This window comes from Anguilla rostrata, chromosome 1 (assembly GCF_018555375.3).
Source record: "Anguilla rostrata isolate EN2019 chromosome 1, ASM1855537v3, whole genome shotgun sequence".
Lineage (NCBI taxonomy): Eukaryota > Metazoa > Chordata > Actinopteri > Anguilliformes > Anguillidae > Anguilla > Anguilla rostrata.
The window spans coordinates 31,641,569-31,662,835 of NC_057933.1; the positions used below are offsets into that span (position 1 = coordinate 31,641,569).

Consider the following 21,267-nt stretch of genomic DNA (forward strand, 5'->3'; position numbering starts at 1 on the left):
TTTTGGTCCTCTAAATGTAGTAAAAGCTAGCAATTCCTACACAGATCACCAGATATGGATGTAAATACCCTCAAATTAAAGCTGACAATCTGCACTTTAACCTCTTATTCTTGGTTTCATATCAAATCCAATGTGCTGGAGTGCAAAGCCAAAACAACAAATTGTGTCACAATCCAAATACTGTTACACACACACACACACACGCAAACATCTATGATTTAGCAAATTTGTTGAAACTGATCTACCATAAATTATATTAAGGTTAAACATTTCAATATTTTATTGGAGGTGACATAATCATAAAGTCCCCATCCCCCACCCCCTATCATTCTTTAGTGTTCAGTGGGATAGAGGACAGCAAGAACAGTGGTATCCAGGACACAAGGAACATCACCGTGTCAAATTAATCCAAAGGATACTGTCACGGTAAGAAAAAATAAGTCAGTGCTTGGCCCAATTCAGGAATGCCCTCTGGAGGGAGAAGCTGAAATGGTAACTTACTTGTTTCCCCACTGAGAACTGTGCTAGATTCACTGTAACTTCTCACAACCCATTTGTCACAGATACTGAGAAATGACATATCATGGGTCTGCCAATGAGACATTAGCACTGTTGCCACATCATACAGTGCATACAGTTTTGTACTATTACACTATTTTTGTTGGCATTCAAAAAATTATCCTTATGTAAGAATGTACATAAAATATCTTCAATTTGTGATGAAAACCCACTGCTATCTAATGCATGTGAAAAGTACCCGCAGCATAAAAGAGAAATTTTTGCCTCCTTCAAAATTTGAATTTAAATCTTCCAATTATGTACTGTGTGGTCTGATTGCTAACTATTGCAATGTGATATGGTGATTCATTCTCAGAGCAGAAGTGGGACTGTTTCAGTTCCTGTGTGTGGCTTTAGCCGTAGCATTCATGTATGTGCCAGCTAGGACTCTCAACCCCTGCATGTGCTTGGTCTAGCATGGTCTAATTTTTACATTAGACAGTTGGAAAATAGGTTATCTATATTTTTCGAATACCATCAGTAATCAATGGGCCATGTAAGGCATTTGTCATTACTGAGGCAACACTAACTCCAGCATCCATTCCAACATTTCTGAGGCTGCAGGACTGAAGAGAACCACACACCTCCTTACTTCTTCCATCTCAGATAATTGACATTAGTAATTGACAGACATTGTGGGGGATCAGAGTTCAAATGCGGCACATGAGAGACTCCAGAAAATAAAAGTGGGACCTGAGAGGTGCTTGTGAGCAAGCTTCAAATTGTATCAAATAGAAATTCTTTATTTCTATAGGTGAAAAAAATATATATTATAATGGTGATTCCTATTTTCTATTTGTGGCACCAAGGTATCAGTTTCTTTCACCCATTTCCCAGTTTTGTTCTGCATTGAACCCGATCATACAATGTCTGTCTGCAGCATCTGAGAGGCCGCAGTGCCCCCTGCAGGCGTCTAATACCACATGCACTATAGTATGCCTTTTTCATTTACATACACAAGTCACCTTCCAATAGTGGCCTATTATGGGATAATTGCACACATTCGATGCTTATTAAGCAGTGGTCTTTCTCAAATTTGCCATTTACTAACTTTTGTTATGTGCATACTCTGGTGAATGCACAAATTCACAACAGTTCTGAGTATATGCAGCAAACAAGGAGCTGGATTATGAAAATACTTTTCCTTACAAGTATTGTGTATTAGGTATTATGCATTGTATGCAGAATGGTTGCTTTCACTCATATTGCTTGCAGATGGATACATGTTCATTTGCGGAAGAAAACGCAGACTGGAACCGTTTCACTGTCCATTATGGCTATATGCGGTCCTGAAATTTAATATATCTTGTTCTATTGGCTAGAAGGTAAACAATCAGCAGTCTGAGACAGTATTTTAAATGGCCAAAATGTTCATCTCACTGGTTCAAGCCCCTTCCCTGTGATAGCGGCCGTGTGAGAGATTGGCGACGGGTCCAAGGAATATTCCTGCCTCTCGCCAAATGCATGCTGAGATAGACTCCAGCCCCCCTCCCCCACGACCCTAAACCAGGATAAGCGGGTATAGACAATGGATGGATGCTTGGATAAATCAGAAGCCTGAACTCACCTCTAAGATAAGTCATTTGCCATGACACCAATGGTGGAATGATCAAATCCAATAGAAGACAAATGACACCGATGGTGAACTGCTTATGTGAAATGTAGCTATTTCTCCAAAACTGTCACCTTTCAGTTTTTCAAAACCTAACTGTACAGTACTGTCATCAACATAATTGGAAATGGACATGCACATACAGTCTTCCAAGAATCCAGGAGTTACTGTCCCCTAAGATTTTTCCTCTTCTAGGCAATTGCTTTAATGTTATCATATTTTGAGCTGTTAATTAGACGGTTATATCTGGAATGAGGTTTTCTCTGGTGACTTCTCCTGTTACCTTAAATTCCTCATCAAAAGACTGCCAATACAGCACACAGGCCAGTGGAGGGAGCCTAATCTTAGACCAGAAATGTTCAAGAACAGAATGAAGTTCATCTGTTCACCGTGTTTGACCCCATCCACATAGAATCATGCAGAACAGAGCTACACTAATTCCACTGCATTGTATTCAGTGGGCTCATAACAGATTCTAAAAAACTGCACTCATTTGCACTCATTTGAACCTCCACTGCACCGGAAGGGTGGCATGCCACACCGACGCCAGCAGAATTCCTCTAAAACTCATTATTGTTAAAAAATATATATTTTATTATCATTGTTGTATGCTGTAGTAAAATTACACAGCCTTTCTCCACTGCTGTGTTGCGCTGTTGTTAACGTGCCATGTTATTGGAGAGTTGGACAGAGCCCCGGCTGCCCTGCAGAATCCCAGTCCCAGTCACACAGGTGCAGGGCCTTCTCCTTGGTCATGTCCTCAGGGGACAGTGTGTCAAAGCACACCCACAACAGATCTGTGGAGAGGAGATGAATGTGCTCACAACCACACACCCTCAAACAGAAATGCGCTCACGGCCACTCTCACACTTTTACACAGAGGCACAGTGGTAACTGGCTGGACTGCAGTTACTGTCTGATGTACTGTATGCCCCCCTGTTTTCTGTGAACAGGTTTCACAGTCTGAAATTCAGTACATTAGCAGCCAGACGCATGTTGTCCTGGCCACCTTCAACACTCCTTTCTCTTTCTGCCAGCCATTCCATCATATTCAACCACCTTTTCAATCACAGCCTCCTTGTTTTCAGACTGGAGGTCCTTCCAGCTGAGGCCTGAGTCTCTCCACATTTCCCCCACCCTCTCATGGCTCTACGAGACAGACACACACTCATCAAACACTGCATCACACAGACCATTACACAAGCAGTTACAGTGAGTGTAACACACACAGGACCACACACGTGCCATTACAAACATTTGCAAGTACTTCACGCATACTTCACATGAGTTTCTGAGATCTGCAGTGTGGTAGTGGAGTTTCTGCTCTAGCACAGTGTAATTGGGTTAGAATAAAATTCCAGTCACTTGGCAGATACTACACTTATCCAGAGCAACTTAGCATTAGTGGAGAACATCATGGTTACTCTCAGGAATACAAAAATGCGATATCACCAAGAAGGCACAGAAGCCCATTTATGATCAATAAGTGTAATGTTAACCTACTGTAACAACAACAATTTGTACTGTAACTAAAGAAAGTACCACTAGATAGATCTATCTTTATGCAGCTATAATGATAACATTATATGAATGAAATCCAAAGAAAGAAAAAGGAAAGTAATCTAATGGGTTCAATGGAGTCACAGTTCAATCTGAAGAGGTGAGTCTGCTTTGGAAGATGGGCAGGGTTTCTGCCATTCTGACTGCAATGGGAAGCTCATTCCGCCACCAAAAGGCCAGAACAGAAAGGAGACATGACCTGGGAGTGCAGGTACAGAGGAGGGAAGTGCCTGCATGTCCAGGTTAACCATCCTGTCTGTTATAGCCCCTCGGTGGTGGAATTAGCTTCTCACTGCAGCTAGATTCGTGCAAGGTTTTTGAGGTTGAGGTGAATCACTGTGCATTACATGGGGGAGTGAAAAAAGAGCAGAAAAAAAGGTAACTGCATTAGCCAGGAATCACACCCAGGCCTCCCACATGGCAGGCAAGAATTCCACCACTGAACCATCAATACTTGCCACAATGGTGGAATCTCACAAGATAGGGATTGGCTGAGGTCAAATTTCAGCATGGAAATGCACACCATTTCTTTACTTAGCAGGAGGAGAATCTCCACCGACAGGACACCAGCTTTGTTGAGTGGCAGCATGGACGCCTCCCTGCAAAAGAACAGGAGTGGGTTCAGAGGACAAGGTAATTCTAAAGAGGGCACCAAATAGCAAAGAGATCTGATAATACTGCAATCTTTTTGAAGCCCCATTTCCATTTAACATTCACAGCCTATAATTCCATCACATCCCTATACTCTTTTTGAGAACTGTAAAAATTTCCAAAGTGTTCCCTAAAGGAAATCAGAAAAAAGCCTGGCTCTGTCCTGTTGCTACCATTAATTGGTAATGACAGATGACACAACAAAATGTTTCCATCCCACAGAGATCTTTGTCGAATTGAAACATCCTGCTTTTTGTCATTTTCTTATTAAACTTTCTCCTTCATGGGAGCATTTAGCATTTATGTGGACATCATCTTCTGTGATTCATCCTTTGTCCGGCACCTGCAGAGAGACTTTTTGAATGTGCGCATTTTCAAAGATTTTCTAGCACATAGGGCCAGATTCACTAAGCCATTTGCAAATATTTTCAAAAGCAAATACGTTCTGCCCCAAGAAACAGGCATCTTATGTATCAAAGTTGTGCATGGGGGAGGAAGTGCAGTAAGTGGGTGATCTTCGCAAGTCATCAGTAATCACAAGGTGCGCTTCTCTCCTTAATGCATATGCATTACACAAATAATGGACAGAGCTATTATAAGTGTGGGCAATTATGTATTCTGTTGAATTTACTAACGTTTGCACAATTTTTGCGTGAAATTTCTCCGCCTCCAAAGATCAGGCATAAATCAATGCACAAGCAAGACAGAGACACAGGTATAGTTCTCGAAGATGCTGAGAGAATCTTTCCAACAAAAATCACATTATTTGAACTTCCCGAGCAAGAAATCATTATTACAGATTATTAATATGAATTACCATTAATTATTGCAGCCAAGCAATAAAGGCTGGGTATTTGGCTAAATATTGGTTAAAGTCACAGAGCAGTCATAGCAAAGTTTTATATCATGGAAACCTGAAAACCAAGTTGAAAAATAACGGAAATTAAGAAAAATCAGAAATCAGTGTTTCAAAAATGGAGCATCGCGTAGTTCTGGCAGGCCACGAGAGTCAAGCGCTCCGGCTGAATCAGCTGATGGCTCAGCTGAGTGATGTTCGCCTATCACAGTACATTCACTAACAGGGTGGTCTACTTAAACAGCCTCCCTCTACTCATTCGGCTGCTCCTCCTGCATGCAAGCGCTGCACGTTGCTTCGTAAATCCCCTCCACCACCCCAGTTCCATCCCCATGCGTCAAGAATTAGCATTTCTCCATTCCTATGTGTTAAGAATTTGTATTGCTGCTGGATCTGTTCTGTGTGTACCCCTCTAGGGGGGTTTGGCTGCTGGCCTCCCGGCCTTATCCACACGGGCTGCGTGGTTGGCGGGAGAGCTCCAGAACAGAGCCAGAGTCCAATGAAGATACACTGTACAATGTTCAGTGTTAAATCAACAGATTTCACTATTTAACAGAATTGAGTCCACTGTGTATTCAATGCAGTAAACAGGAATTTTTTTGTGTTGAACCGCACATTTTAAGCTCCGCTTCATACGCAAAATGTGAATAGCAGGCAGTACCATTTGCTGATTGTGTACTTAGGTGTAGCCTTACTAAATAAGGTATTAATTTCAGGCAGAATGCGGACACACCAACATACCCCGTCAGTCTGCAATTTGCACTGCAAATTTTATATACGTCAATCTGGCCTATAGTTTTTTTTCGCACTGCTGCTGGCAGAGCCTATGTACAGCTTGCACTATTCAGAAACACTGCACACAGATTTCTTGTATAAGGGAGACTTGCAGCATGACTGCCATTTCTGTAAAATGGAAATTCCTGAAGAGGAATTATCATCATTTTGGGGCAAAGATAACACTACAGATTCTCTAGACTAACCAGATGCTATTCAAAATGCGTCTCTCTACAACTGAAACTGGAATATTCACAAAGGAGCATGGCCCAGATAATACTAGTGAGCGTAGGCACTGCTGTACATTAATATCCACTAACTCCAAGTTACTGCATTGGAAACTCTATGCCCTAGAGAAAGGAACAGAGAGGAGGGAAGGAACACATAAATTGACCATCTGGTTAATAAAGAGCAAGGGTGTCCAATTTTATTCAAAAAACAGCAAGGCCTGAAAGCAGGATGACTTGCCTGAAGAACTGTCCAATGGGAAGGCCCCCCTCGCAGAGCACTGGAGCAACAATCTCCGCCAGGTAGAGCCAGATATGAGGGACGTCTATCACCATGTCTTCAGCCACCTCTAGAATCTCCTGCAGCCTGTGCCAATAACACGGTCATCCTTATTAATGAAACTCAATGTCAGGAAAAACAACAGAACAACCTTCAGGATGAAAAAGTTCACTTTGGCAACATGCACCACTTCCCACTCCCTGGTCTCTCACCCCTTGAAGAACTGCTCAGCTGGCAAGGTGCCCACCTTCACCAGCTGGTGCAGCAGGAGCCCCATTCGCTCCCTGGCGACAGTGTCTCGGTCCACCACCGACTCAATCCCATTCCGCACAAACACAAAGAGCAGCGGCGCACAGTCAATCTCCTGAACACACAGCAGTGCTTCCTGTGGAACAGGCGAGGAATAGTTAGATATCTGCACAACTAGGGTAGCAGTAGCAGTAGCTAAATTAGCACTGCACACAACAAAAGAGCTGTGATGTGATAAATCCAGGGGTTAAATTGGGGATGGACGTGGGTGGACGGCGTCCGCCCACTTTTGGCAAATAAATAAATAATTTTGACTGGGAGTTTTACAAATAACTATGACAATCCAGTCCATTTTTCGTATGCTCCAGTCCATGTGTTCCAGTTACTCGCTCAACCAATCAAAAATCCGAAGAAAAAAAAACTCAAGAGGAACAGTCGTTTAATAGACAGGCACAGAAAGAAAAATACTGTTGATTGTCTTGATTGTTTGGAAGCGGATGCGGTAGGTAATTTCATTAACATGTAATTTCATCTATGCAACATTTTAAAGAGAGATGAATAAACCGCCCCCACGAACGCCGGCGGTTATTAAAGGAAACTTTGATTGCTTGAGCAAAATCAGCAGGTTGCTGGACAGCTGCTAAGCCAGGATTGAATATTTCCCACATACATAATATTTTATTCAGCGGCGACTGGTGAGCACACTTTTAACTAATCATGGATCTCAACGTTTTCATTAGTAAATTTCCTTTATTATCAAGCGTGCCAACGATCGGACTAATCAAATGGCAAGTAGCCTAACACACAGCGTCTTCATGCCGTGTTAGGGGGATTAAATCATAAATTCAATTTATCCATTAAAAATCTGTTTTAATCACCAAGTAGTCTACACTTAACAAACAAGATACACCAGTCTGTTATCTACCATGTTAGCTTTCAGAATAACCAGAAAAAACAAAACCTGCACTTCAATTTTATTTATAACCTACGCATTGCAGATATTTGCCATAAATACTAGTGCGGAGAAAGAAGTGCATGTATCCGCAAATAATATTTATTAAAAATGTGCACAACTTCGTACTGCAAATGAAAATAAATGTAGGCTATAAGGCCTAGGCTACTCGCTAAAACTGCCTATTTGGGGAGAGCAGGCTATATGATAGTATTGAGTAGCCTATTTTGTGGATTAATTGTATTGATACTCAAGGAAAATCAGGGGAAGATTCCGCCACTGCTTAATGATTAAAACTGATTTTTGTGTGTCCCTTTCCAATTGATTAGTCAGATCGTTTGCATGCTTGTTAATCACTGAAAATTAATTAAAAGTTTTGAGATCAATGATTAGTTCAAAGGAAAGTTTTGCGCCCCACCAAATTTCAGCTCACCAGTCGCCGCTTTTTATTTTGTTTCAATTCAACAGTTTAAGAAAAACGGATAAAGGAGGAAGAAAGGGAGGACAAAAGAGGAGGATGACTAATTATTTTTGTGGGTAAAAAAAATTCTCAGCATTAATGACATGCAATAAACTTGAAATATTTTATGTAAAAGCTTGCATCAAGTATACATTGTTAATTACAATTATGTGCACAATACATTAAAGATACAACTATTTTGAGCTGAGACATTCATTGGTTTGTAACTTTTTTCACCCACCTCCCACCAGATCTCAGGGTCCACCTACCTAAATCCCAATTTAAACCCTAGATATATCCCTTACTGGACAAGAAAGTAGAAGAAGAAAGAACATTGTCATGTACCTACATGCGTGTGGGCTGTCAATTGGACCAAACTATTTAATCATAATATTCTATTAAAAGAAAACTAATTTCAATATATTTAAATATTTATTGAAAATTCATGACATGAAAACATCCAAACTTCGTTATTAATGCATTGTCATGAAATATTCTTGGGTGCTTCCTGTTATGCGTGTTACGTTCTCAAGGGGGAGCAAGAAAGCAGGAACTAAGTCAAATGAAGGTATCACATTTTAGTTTAGGAAAAAATAGATTATAGTACTCTTTGTTTACATTAGCAATTTAGGTAAATTTAGGTATAGAGTGGATGCTATACACTGACAGCATTTGTGCATAGCGAAATATGAACTGAGCAACACCAGTGCAAGTAGTGAACGAACAAGCATTTTGAATAAATGGAGCCAAAAGATACGTCTCACCAAAAGGATTGTAAATTTCCAACACAACTTCCAAGCTCTTGCCCAGGTTACCTAATATGTGAGTGTGAGTAAGCTCTTCTGTGATTGGCCAGTTTAAGCAGTTATGCAAGTGAAAAAACAGGGTCAAGCAAGAGGTAACATTTTGAAACAGGAAACTTCAAGCACAGGAAACAGGAAAAGTTAGATTTTAATATACATGTGATCACATATTCAAACATTAATTTTACCAATCTGAATGTTTTTTTTACATTCGAAATATATTTGAATATCAAGGTCCTAGTGTGTGCAATTTCCATATTGGACTTTATGGGGTAATGAAGTGTAAGGGTAATAAACTAGAACTGCCTTGTCACTTTAGGATGCATGATCCAATAGCAAACTTATAATATTTTTTTACAAAAAGAGTATGAATGACATTTATGGGCATTTATGTGGTTTTGTTTGGAAGTGCTCCTTACTGACCTTCATGTCATTGATGTGTAGGTACTCATTGATGATGGCCTTTGACTTTTTCTCCAGTTTGTCCCTGGTCATGATGGGCCGGGCAGTGCTAGGCTGCACTGGAATGGGCAGTGCTGGGACAGGCTGAGCCAGGTTGGGCTGACCTGGGCCAAACTGAGCTGGGCCAGGTTCAGATGAGGCAGAGCAGGCCAGAACAGGCCAGGTCGGGAAGTTACAGTTGCCAACTTGGTCCTGGTCACATCTGCCCCTGTTCCAGTCACGGCCCTGGTGCATGCTGCTAGCAGAGCTGCAGTAGTCTGTCTCCCAGCTACCCTCCTTAGTCTCTGGGTAAAAGTTCTGTTTTCTGATGGGAAGCCTCTGTCTTTCCAGGCCCCCATCTTCCCAGTGCTCGAAATGGTCCCAGTGTGGACCTGAGTTCTCGGGCCAGTCAATTTGGTCACTGTATCTCCCACAGTCCCGGTTCCAAACATTTCTGAGGGAGGATATTTACAGCTAACATCACAGAGTGATGGGAAGGTGCTACAAAATTAAAATCAAAGATAAATATAGAAACCAAAGGCAAATCCAAATCATAGCAATAATGATCCATCCATCTATTATCTATACCCGCTTATCCTGGGCAGGGTCATGAGGGGTGCTGGAGCCTTCCCCAGCGTGCATTGGGTGAGAGGCTGGATTACACTCCACAGACCGCCAATCTGTCGCGGGGCACACACACCATTCACTCACACACTCAAAATCCACATGCACAGGAGGAGAACATGCAAACTCCATACTGAAAGGCCCAAGCCGAGATTTGAACCCGAAGACCTTCTGCTGTGAGATGACAGTGCTACCCCCTGCACCACCCTGCCACCCCCAAAGTGCATAACACAAATTTTGTTTGTTGCAAAAATAATTAGATAAATAAGCAAAATAGAGAAAAGAAGGGCAAATCTTACACTATGCTAATTAGTGGGTCCACACCTACTGCTAACAGGCGCATGAAATCAAGCATACACCCATGCAATCTCCAGACAAACATTGGAAGTAATATGGGTTGTACTGAAGAGCTCAGTGACTTTCAACATTGCACTGTTATAGGATGCCACCTTTCCAACAAGTCAGTTCAATTAATGGTCTGGAGCTATTTTTCATGGTTTGGGGTTGGCCCCTTAGTTCCAGCGAAGAGAAATCTTAATTCTACCACATACAATGACATTTGTCATTCTAGAGAATTGTGTGCTTCCAACTTTGTTGCAACAGTTTGGGGAAGGCCCTTTCCTGTTTCAGCATGACAATGCCCCTGTCACAGCAAAACCTGCTGCCCGTTGCAATAACAGTTGCCTTCCACTTCCGGTCAGTTCTGGTCAACCCCTTATTAGATAAAACGTGATTTAAACTTCAGTACAGTTTGCACATGTGTATATACAAGTTACTGATACGTTCATTCACTAAGCCTGTACGTGGCTGTATTAGCTATGAAGCTAGCTAACCAGGCTCTGTAGCTAGCTGATATAAAGTTAGCTCAATTCATATTGCGTGAATGAATACACTGTGAAGATTCGGTTGCACTTCTGTTTGTAAAATTGGCTTCCTATACACTCTGGGGATGTAGGGATTACTGAATCGAGTGAACAAATCAAAAGATTTATTGCTTTCATTGAACAAATCGTTCATGAACAAGTCAGGAAAAAAAATCAAACTTCCCATCACTAGTCCAAACCAGATCCTACATGAATAACCACAGAGTTACACATGCTTTGTTGTTTCCAATAAGATGTTGATACGTACACATGGCACCAGTTCTGGAATTGACCGGAAGAAAAATGCAACTGTTATTGCAGCGGGCAACAGTTTTGCAATGACACCCCTGTGCAAAAACAAGAACCATAAAGAAATGGTTTGCCGAGTTTGGTGTGGAAGAACTTGACTGGCCTGCACAGCACCCTGACCTCAACCCCTTTTAACACCTTTGGGATGAATTGGAACAACGACTGCGAGCCAGGCCTTATCATCCAACATCAGTGCCCGACCTCACTAATGCTCTTGTGGCTAAATGGAAGTGAATCCCAGCAGCCATGTTCAAAGACCTAGTGAAAAGCCGATCCAGAAGAGTGCAGGCAGTTACAGCAGCAAAGGGGACAACTCCATATTAATGCCCATGGTTTTGGAACTAGATGTTCAACAAGCACATAAGGGTGTGATGTTTGGGTGTCCACATACATTTGGCAATGTAGTGTATTTTTCAAATCTGATTTCCACCTGACTAGAGTATGCTGGAAGTTTCTGCATGTATCTCTAGTACTCCATAACAGTTTTTATTGATTTTGCAAAGTTTTCTCTCCTTTTTTGCACAACGAAGAACTTTTCACTAGACATCAGGGTTTAATTTCTTAATTTGCTCCTTCACCTGGAAGCCCATACATGCATGGGGGGGGTTTCAAAATTTCCTGAATTGATGGTCAGAACCGGTGAAATTCTCATCATTTATTAAGTAGATGGATTGTTGAGTGGGGCAGGGCAGAAGATTCAATAATCAACTTCCCCACATTTGCACATATGCAACATTGTTGTGGCATTCAAATTGTGTATGTGTCTGTGGGGGGGTGGCAAAATGAGTTCACTCACACACAAGACATCAAGGAAACCATTGGACATGCAGACAGCTGTGTCAGAACTGACCTTGGGGTGATACTGCGGTAGCAGTCAGTGGACCAGGACATGGTGCCAAGACATCCTGACTCTGTGAGAGAGGAAGAAAATGTGCATGAAGTTCATGATAAAAGCACTGTTTGTCCACAAGGTGGTGACATTAGCACTCCTACATTTTGGGTACTGCAGACCTGTGATGAATGTTGAAAAGTGGTTGTCTCATAATGAAACAATGATTCTGTTAACCCTGCTGTAGTCTCTTAACAACAAGTGGTGAGTGTGTGAAATGGCATTTGTTTGTGTGAGCATTTTGTCTATGAAAGAATGCATCTGTGTGTGTGAACAGCCATACGTGAGTGTTTGTGCGTAACACTGTGTGAGGTGATTGTGAGTCCATGTAAGGATGTGCATTTGTGTAAACACATCTCTTTGTGTGTTTGTGTGTTTATGTGAGTGGCTTGTGTGGGTTTGTCATCTCGTGCATTTAAGTGAGAGTATCAGAGTAAATAAGCTTGTGTGTATGCATTTCCGTGAGTGCAAGAGTATGTATCATACATGGTGGATCTACCTGGATCCCCACTGTGCTTGAAGCCTGAACCCCCATTACTGCCCCTGCTCCAGTTCCTCCAGGTTCCTTCCCCTCCAGGGATAAAAAGCAAGTTGTTGATGTCCAATGATTCAATCTGATGGTGAGGAAATCGGAATACAGAATCATCCTACAACCTTTAAAACTTCAAATGACCTCATTAATCAGAGGTGGCAATGTAGTGTAGTGGTTAAGGAACCTGGCCTACAAAAGGTTGTGAGTTCAATTCCCAGAGGAGATACTGCCATGTTTGAGGAAGACACCGAAAGTGTCTATCCTTAATTTTTCAGTTTTGGCGGATTTGGCAACATCTGTGGTGACTGGTTGTCACAAAAGTTAGTATTCTCACTCCAAATAACATTCTAAATTAAGCTATTACTAGGAGCACATCAAGTGCTTATTTTTCCTTATTTATCTAGCAGTAGCATATTTTGGAGAAAGAGGACTGCAACGATGCATCTGACATTGTCATATTGAGCAACATATCAAATCTAATTTTAAGGATGCTTTTTGGATTTTGGGTACTTGCTCTTTTGTATTTTGCATGCAAGTTCCTGTGCGTACTTCACCACATTTGAATACTCGGTGGGAATTTTGCACCCGACGCTACCATTGAAAAATAGCATATAGAGGAGCAATTACAGAGTGCAAACACATTGAATCAATATTGCTACAGGGCTTGACACTTTAATCCAAATCGCTTCAGTCAATAGCCATCTATACAAATAGACTGCATGTGCAATAATAAGCTGTGAAAGCAACTTTGGATAATAACATCTAATAAATACCTAAAATGTGATGTAAACTATGTCATATTCCACTAATAGTGAAAGGTAGAGAGGCTGCAGGCTACTCGATAATGAAGCAGCAGCTCAGACCCAGAATAGAGTCTGATTATGATTCTGATCTTACCTTGGCAATCCTGCTGAGCTGACTGGCATCAAAATGGTGGTTCTTAGGTGAGACGGGAGAGGGGTTCCAGCACTCATCCAGCAGCAGGGAGCTGTGGTCCCAGGCAGGGTGCAGGCCTCCACGGCCCCAGCTGTCCCTCTTGGGCAGGAGCTGCTGTCGGATCTTTATCTGCTCCTGCTGCTCTTCCTGCTCTGCCTCCTTGTGGATCTGGTCAATGGTTTTGGGCCCCTGGTCCTCTCTCCTCGGGACCCAGTTATTCTGCGATGAGGAAAGTAATTGAGACCAGATATGACCATTGCCATTAGCAAGTATTACCAAGATTGTACTGTGCTGCTGTGTTGTGTCCCAGTGCCTCCCCTGTTGCATTTCCACAAGACACTGTGAGTGAGCAGTACATAAATAACCGCATGCTGATACATCACAGTAGGACAGAACAGTTGCCAAAAATACAATTTATGTTAAACAGTAATTGTACTCACTGTCTCAGCCTGGCTCTGCCTATGACACAGTTATGAAAAATATATCCTGAGGTGGGTGGAGTAGGTGTGTCCATCTCATTTGCAGAAAGAATTCTATATGCAAATTAATTTGAACTGTGTAGCCTGGCTCATGAAACTCTGATCTAACTGTCAAACTAGGCATTGCAGATAGAATATGAATCAATATTCAGCAATTACATGGCCTATTTCTCACCTCAAATGTTTTCAGAAACATATTTGCATAGACTGTTTAGGTGGAAGATGAGAAATTTTATGGACAGCCCACCATGTTTCTCCAGTTTGCAAAACATTTCTCCAGTTTAAAAAACACAACCAATCTAGCCAATCAGGTGCCGGCAGTGTTTGGTCGTATTAAAAACTAATTGGACAAATTTGAGGGCAGCAACAATTTTCCAGGTAATGGCTTGATTGACATCTACATGATGTAATAGTGCCTCCAAAGAGGTTCTATGATATCACGATTGGTGAGGGGCCAGAGAGGAATGCAGAAAGAATTTTTCAAATTTTGGAGGGCAGTACCAAGATGTTTTCTACCAGTTTTTTTCTGGCAAATGATAATATTTCAGAAATGTTGAAATAATGGCATGGATTAAAATGTTTCTCATTATAATGTAGGCGTACAAACTCGTTTACAGCCCAAAAAAAAAAAAGATCTTGGGTGTAATTACCCTTTAAAGTGATTTTGTTTTTGCACATTTTAATTAATGGTGATAGATTCTTCAAATCATTTGTAAGTACTGTTGTTTGTTAATATCCATGTACCTTCCATGTATTGAATAGATTTAATAGATTGTACTGACTAGTGTTCAATGATTGATTGATTCATGGGTTTGTTGAAATTGTTTGCAGCTGTGTTGCAGTGCAAAACCTATGCATGTATTCTGACCAAGCTTCATTTCTTAATTGCTCCAAGGAAAGCTAGTTTTATCTGAAACATATCTGTTTTGTTAGGTGTTGGCCTAAATAAATCAACGGTTAAATTAGTATTCCATCTGATTTTTTAATATTGGATATGTAACCACTCTTTTCAGAGCTATTTTCCATTTCACCCTCCTTCTTTTGAGATCGGCACTCCTTGGAATTATTTTTGTTGAAGCCCGACTCGTTCTACCTTTTTAATTTAAAAACATTGTCTTTTTATTCTTCAGATAAAAAGACTTAATATTCTTCATATCATTGTTATTGTCAAACATATAGATACCTGTCTCAATTCCAGGATGTCTTGCAGCAAAAAACGTATTCTGGGCGTGGTTTTTTTCCCCTTAACAATCTCCTCCATTTGTTTAAAGCACTGGTCCATATGGGGCTGCAAAGACAGAAGGCAAGGAAGGTGGTTGTGTGCACATACTATGTGTGTATGAGTGGGCAAATATGTGCATGTGTATGTATTTGAGCATGTGGGTGCACGTGTGTGTATATGTGGATATGTATGTTGTTGTGTGAATGTGTGTTTGTTAATACATGCGTTTGTTGTTGGCTGCATGTTTGAAAGCATGTGTGTTTACACATGGATGGACAAAATATGGAAAAATATTACAATATATGCATATCAAGTACTGCAACTAATAGGGAGTAGGGCCACTTTGACTTAAGAACAGCTTCAGTTCTGCTGTCATGCAAGTTCTGAATTTTACCTAGTGGGATATTGGACCATTCTTGAAGAGTAAAAGCCTTCTGTTGCTTGAGAGATGAAGGTGTTGAAAATCTACTTCATACTCTGTGCTCCAGATCTTTCCATAAAAGTACAATTATGTTCTGGTGATAGTGGAGGCCGTGGGATGGGGGTTTGACTTCATCCTGGTTTTTATGAAACCACTATAGAATTTGTTTAGCAGTGTTCATGGGGGCATTATCATCTTGGAATATAGAAATGGAAATGTGTCTGCACCTGGTCTTATAAAATGACTACACATTCCTTGGCCATTACTACGAAGGAACGAACTGTAAAATGTAATCTGTAAAAGTAAGGGGTAATCCACAATTATATTCAGTTACATGATTTTAATGCTCGACATGGAGGCAAAGAATGATCTGATATGAATGCCTGCCTTGGAGTACATTAACTTCATATAACCACAAACCTCAGGCCATTTGTACTATGGTCACTTGCCAAAAAAAAATCACTTATTTTTGTAGAATGTTTTGCTTCCAAAGGTTATTAAGCAAAAGAGCTGCCAACAGACAGTAGTCACTGAGTACCTAGAAATGGGAGGGCTATGTAGAAAAAGTACTGTCATTTCCTCATGGTGAAGCCAAAATGTCTAAATACCTTTTAATAAAAGCTAAGAATGTACACTTTAACCACATGTGAATTGTTTGATTACAAATGTAAAACCTGAAGAAATATGACCCAAACATTATGGAGCTTGATATATATATATATATATGTATATATATATATCATGGAAATGTTACTTCAAGATTCCAGCAAATAGCCCAAACCGTAGATATGCAACCATACACCCATTCTTGTCCACTTGCTCTAGTCACGTAGAAAGCCAGAATTATGCTAGGTTCACTGTCACTCACGTGACTTAGCATTAAAATTCAGTTCATTCAAATCTTAGGTCAAAATGATCTCAGACTATCCAGCCATCTAATCTATTTCCCTTGAACCTGCAGCTATACTGTTGTAGTGAAGCAGTCTTCATTTATTTGAGCACCTGTGTGATGAGATGGGAGCAAACAGCCTAACATAGCAGAACATGCTTTGTGGACGCTCACAAAATTGAATAATTATGGTACATATATTACACCAAACTGCTTAACTCGCTCAGTGTTGATGTAACCAAGAGTCAATATAAAACAAGTGTTCTTTACCAGAGCTTTCAGCATTTGCAACCACACATTAATATCGTATCAACAGTAGGAAGCGTATGAATTTAGAACAGTGGTCAGACTGTATGACTGGACCTACTTGCCACAGGTGTATGGGTATGAGTTTTTATTGCATACTTTCCAGCCAATCCGAATCAAGTATTCGCCCAGACCATGGTATAAATTCAAACAATGTGCATACAGGTGAGAGCAAGATTATGATAGTTGATAATAGCTTCATACTGTGCAGTACCTTGCTCTTGTTGTAGTCTAGAGTCTTTCCACTGGTGGAGAGCAGGCAGCACAAACACTCCAGGGCCTCCTCTGTTTCCTTGATCAGCAATTTGGCAATGCAGTTCTGCACCATGTTCTCCCTCACCATCTTCTGCTTGAAAAGCTCGCCGATGAATCTCATGTTACCAAGTGACCATCGCCGGTGAGCCTCTGCTTCCACCTCCAGCTGCTCCCTCAGATGCTGTTTCTCCTCCTCCTGGACACAGCCCAACCCGAGCAAGAGTGGCCAGTGTAAGGAGTTAGTTAGCGACCCATGCTTATCTACTTATCAACTGAACTTCCACAGTGACTGTATCCCATTACCACAGATTCTGTAGATTAACCAGACAGTCAGCCCCTACATTTCTGCCATTCTGTCTATTTCTTAATGACAAGACGTTCTGGCAGGTGACGAGGTGGTTACACCCTTTCATGAATATTCATAAGATGCATCAAATTCCAATGACCTCAGGCAAGTTCAAATCCCGCCCACCTAAAACTCAAGGAAATCCCTGTTGCACTCGTCAGACCCAAAGCCACCCTGCCTTAAATGGCCCCGCCAAATGTTACCGTGGAAACTTTATCCAGCTCCGCCAGTCTCTTCCCATAAATCTTGTCATTTTCCACAACTTTCTTGAACTCCTTCCAGCAAAGATCCAGCAACAGTGAGCAGAAATTTAGGGTGTCTCCTGAACTGTCAACAGCGGGAACGTTGAGCTAGGAAGGAGAAAACAGGTTTCATAAGAGGAAAGGCACAAATCTTTGCTCAGATCTTAGAATGATGTTCCTAGTGCTGAGGCCCCCAACATTAGCCCTGAGGAGCCAAATGGCCTTCTGGTTTTGTTTCTGACAACCAATGCATACCCACAAAGATAGGTAAGTTGAGTTAACTGTTTTAATTGATCAAGTGTTGGGCAGCAATGAAAAACAACAGATCTAATGGCTAAACATGTCCAGGATTTTGATTACTGATTTAGTCGACAATGCTGTGCACAACCCAACTGACGAACAGACAGAAAGTATGCGACTCCTCATATCTTATTACCATTATTTTTAAAGTCGGAGGGCAAACAACACAAATAGGAAGTTACAATATAACAGAAAGATGCAAACACATACATTATGTCTACTCTCAGATGGTCAGCTCCATATTCTGAAAATGCAAGTTGTGTCTCTCCAAGTTGACACACTCCAATTTGATGCATTTTATGAATATTCTTGAAGGGGTGTGGCTAAGAACAACACTGATGGCAATAGGAGTTCTGTCCTTGGCTAAGATCTTTGAATGTTCATAAACTGCCATACAAAACTGTAAACTCCTGTTACCAGCTAGAACATCTAAAGTAAGACTGAAGTAATAAAAGAGCTGACCATCTGGGCACCATATTGGTTCTGCACTCTGACCTCCATGAGATAGCGGCACATGCTAGCGTAAGTGACGGAGAACTTGGGCTCGGAGATGGCCTTCTCAAAGACAAGGCAGACGACACCCTTGAGGCGCTCAGCTGTGTTGATAGCAAGCGAGGCCACCTGCCGGGCCAGGGAATGGAATCGCTCTGGGGTCAGTTTGTTGAGGATGCTCCGTATTCTGCAGAGGATCTCCTGTGTCCCAGCCGCCTCGTGATCGGACTCCCCCCTGTCCCCCACCGTCAGCTTCCACATTGCCGGCCTCCAGGCATTCTCCGCCCTGTTGAGCAGCACATCACTCCCAAGTGGCATGCCAGGGATTACTTTCCTCATCTCCTCACGCTGAGGACGCTGGGAAATCCAGGAGTTATCCATCTGGGGTGGCTGGAATGAGGGCAAGGAAACAGGAGGTGTTAGGGAGCACCCACTCAGTGATTTTGCATCTTTAAAAAATGGATTGAGCTAATTTTTCTCCAATGGGGCTCATACAATGACACACAACAGAAAGAAGTGGAGGGCCATCCACAAATTTTTCCACAGCTTTGCACATATTTTTACTTATGCTTTGCTTACTTTGCTTATCTGCAAAAATTAAAAATCCAGGTTCAGAAAGTAAAAAACCCTCCCCAGTATTTTATTCCAATCGCCGGGAATAGCTAATGAGCACAATTCTTCAGTCTAATTAGAAATAATTTGTGAAATCAGCTGGCTGAGTTCATGGGTGGAAGAAATACATGGCAGGACTTTTACTTCCTGAACCTAGACTTTCCATCACTGTTTATCAGAGAACGGTTTAATATGAGGAAGACATTAACATAATTAATCTAGCTACTAGGTACATGGTAACACTGATTACGTGATTCCAACAGTTATGATGCCACTTAAACTGGCCTTTTTTTCTAAAGTGAGTTAGAGATGGATACAAAACGGACAGTGAAGAATGTGTGTGTAATAGATTTCAGCCATCTCTGTGTGGCCGCTCCCTTCAGGATGTAATGAGGATAGCATAACTATGGGTGGAATAATCTGGCATTGATTTGAGAGGCTGTGGAAACGGATGGTTATGTAAAGGTTTGGAAAACTGTTTCCACAGCACAAAAACACTGCCCCATAATCAGCTGGCCTTTACAAATTCCCTCCTCTAAGTAAAAAAACTATCCAAATAACCCTTGAGGGCGCAAATTATGAAGGGATCTGACCTGGGAATTCCCTGGGTTCCTTGCTTTCTGGAAGCTGTCTCTGTGAAGGATGCGAGGAGGGGGGTGGTGATGATACAGGCTGGCTTCCCCTGAATGATTCACAGTTCCTCTTCCTTCCATGGACTGCCTTCCCCGGTTGATGAAGGGCGGGGAGAAATCAGAGCCACCATTCACACCCCTGAGAGGGCTAGCACCCCAGGGGATCAGGGACAGTCTGCTGGGCTAAGAAAGAAAGAAAGAGAGAGAGAGAGAGAGAGAGAGATAGAGAGAGAGAGAGAGAGAGAGAATACTCAGGATGTGAAAAAACCTGATACCTAAATAAAGTACTTGTCCTTCCTCCCAGCCAGAGGGGGGTGCACAAGTCTACCTTGTCCAGGACCACGTCGCTAATGTGTGGCAGCCACTCAGGTCTCCTCATGCAGACATCAGCAAACCGGAGGTCCAGCAGGAACTCCCGGTCATATTTTATCTTGGGGGCTTGGACCTGTCTGGATTGTTGTGGTGTACTCATTTGTGACACAGTAGGGTCCCAAATGTGACAGATTGATGGCTGGGTAAGAAAGAGGTGGTATTAAGAAAATATAGTTGCACTTTATGCTAAGTGACTCTAATATCAGCGTAATTACAGCTGTCAGTACTGTGTAATTACTGTTGTTGTAAGTATTATTGCATTATTCTTACACCTATAAAATCTGTTTGTGTTGTATGTCAAAAGTTGTTTTATACAGCAGTCAGAAAATGTAGATCCCACAACCACAACAACCTGAGTTCCAGCTAGTTAATTCATTCTCTCCCACCAAAAAAAATCATGATATGAAACTTCAGGAAGCTTGACATTTAAATGTCGAATTAAGTGCAGTCCACAAGTATTTGAACAGTGACACAATTTCTGTTGCTTTGGCTCTGTACTCCAGCACATTGGACTTGAAATGAAACATTTTTACATTGCATTAACAATTGTCAAAACTACAGTGTAGTCTGTAAGTATTTGGACAGTAATCCAATATTTGTTGTTTTGGCTCTGTACACCAGCACATTGGATGTGAAATGAAACAAAGCTGTGTGTCATTGCATTATTAGTTAATAATAATAATAATAATAATAATAATAATAATAATAATACATTTTATTTATCAGGTGCCTTTCTGAACACTCAAGGTCACCTTACATGGTATTAAAATGGTTAGAAGAATGACAAGGCACTACAGATACATACATGATATTAAAAACTGTTAGAAAAGACCAAGACACCACTTACAGGACATGATATTTTAAAAAATAAAATAAAATAAAATAAAATAAATAAATAAATAAATAAAAGTGCCATGGGGGAGTGGATAGCTGTCAGGCAAAAGCTAGTGAGAAGAGGTGAGTTTTGAAATGTTTCTTAAAAGTGGAGAGAGTCTCAGCATTACGGATGTGGGCAGGGAGTGTGTTCCAGAGTTTGGGTGCTGCACAGGAGAAAGCCCGATCACCAAGAGTCAAGTGACGAGATGTGGGGACAGTTATAAGTTTTGCAGAGGAGGAGCGAAGC

At 41.4% G+C, this 21,267-nt stretch overlaps 1 protein-coding gene across 1 annotated transcript; it reads right to left on the reverse strand.

Annotated features, from left to right (window-relative positions):
• Positions 1–1,467: 1,467 nt before the first annotated feature.
• LOC135233070 (eukaryotic translation initiation factor 4 gamma 1-like) lies at positions 1,468–20,244 on the reverse strand. Its single transcript, XM_064322213.1, has 15 exons — positions 20,101–20,244; positions 19,734–19,955; positions 18,532–18,918; positions 17,698–17,844; positions 17,108–17,344; positions 15,239–15,343; positions 13,538–13,795; positions 12,608–12,722; positions 12,070–12,130; positions 9,406–9,877; positions 6,731–6,903; positions 6,476–6,605; positions 4,254–4,325; positions 3,230–3,319; positions 1,468–2,967 (listed from the first exon to the last, which is right to left on the reverse strand). Exons 1-15 carry the CDS (start codon positions 20,242–20,244, stop codon positions 2,923–2,925), a joined length of 2,658 nt encoding a protein of 885 aa, XP_064178283.1. The 3' UTR covers positions 1,468–2,922.
• Between the last annotated feature and the right edge of the window lie 1,023 nt (positions 20,245–21,267).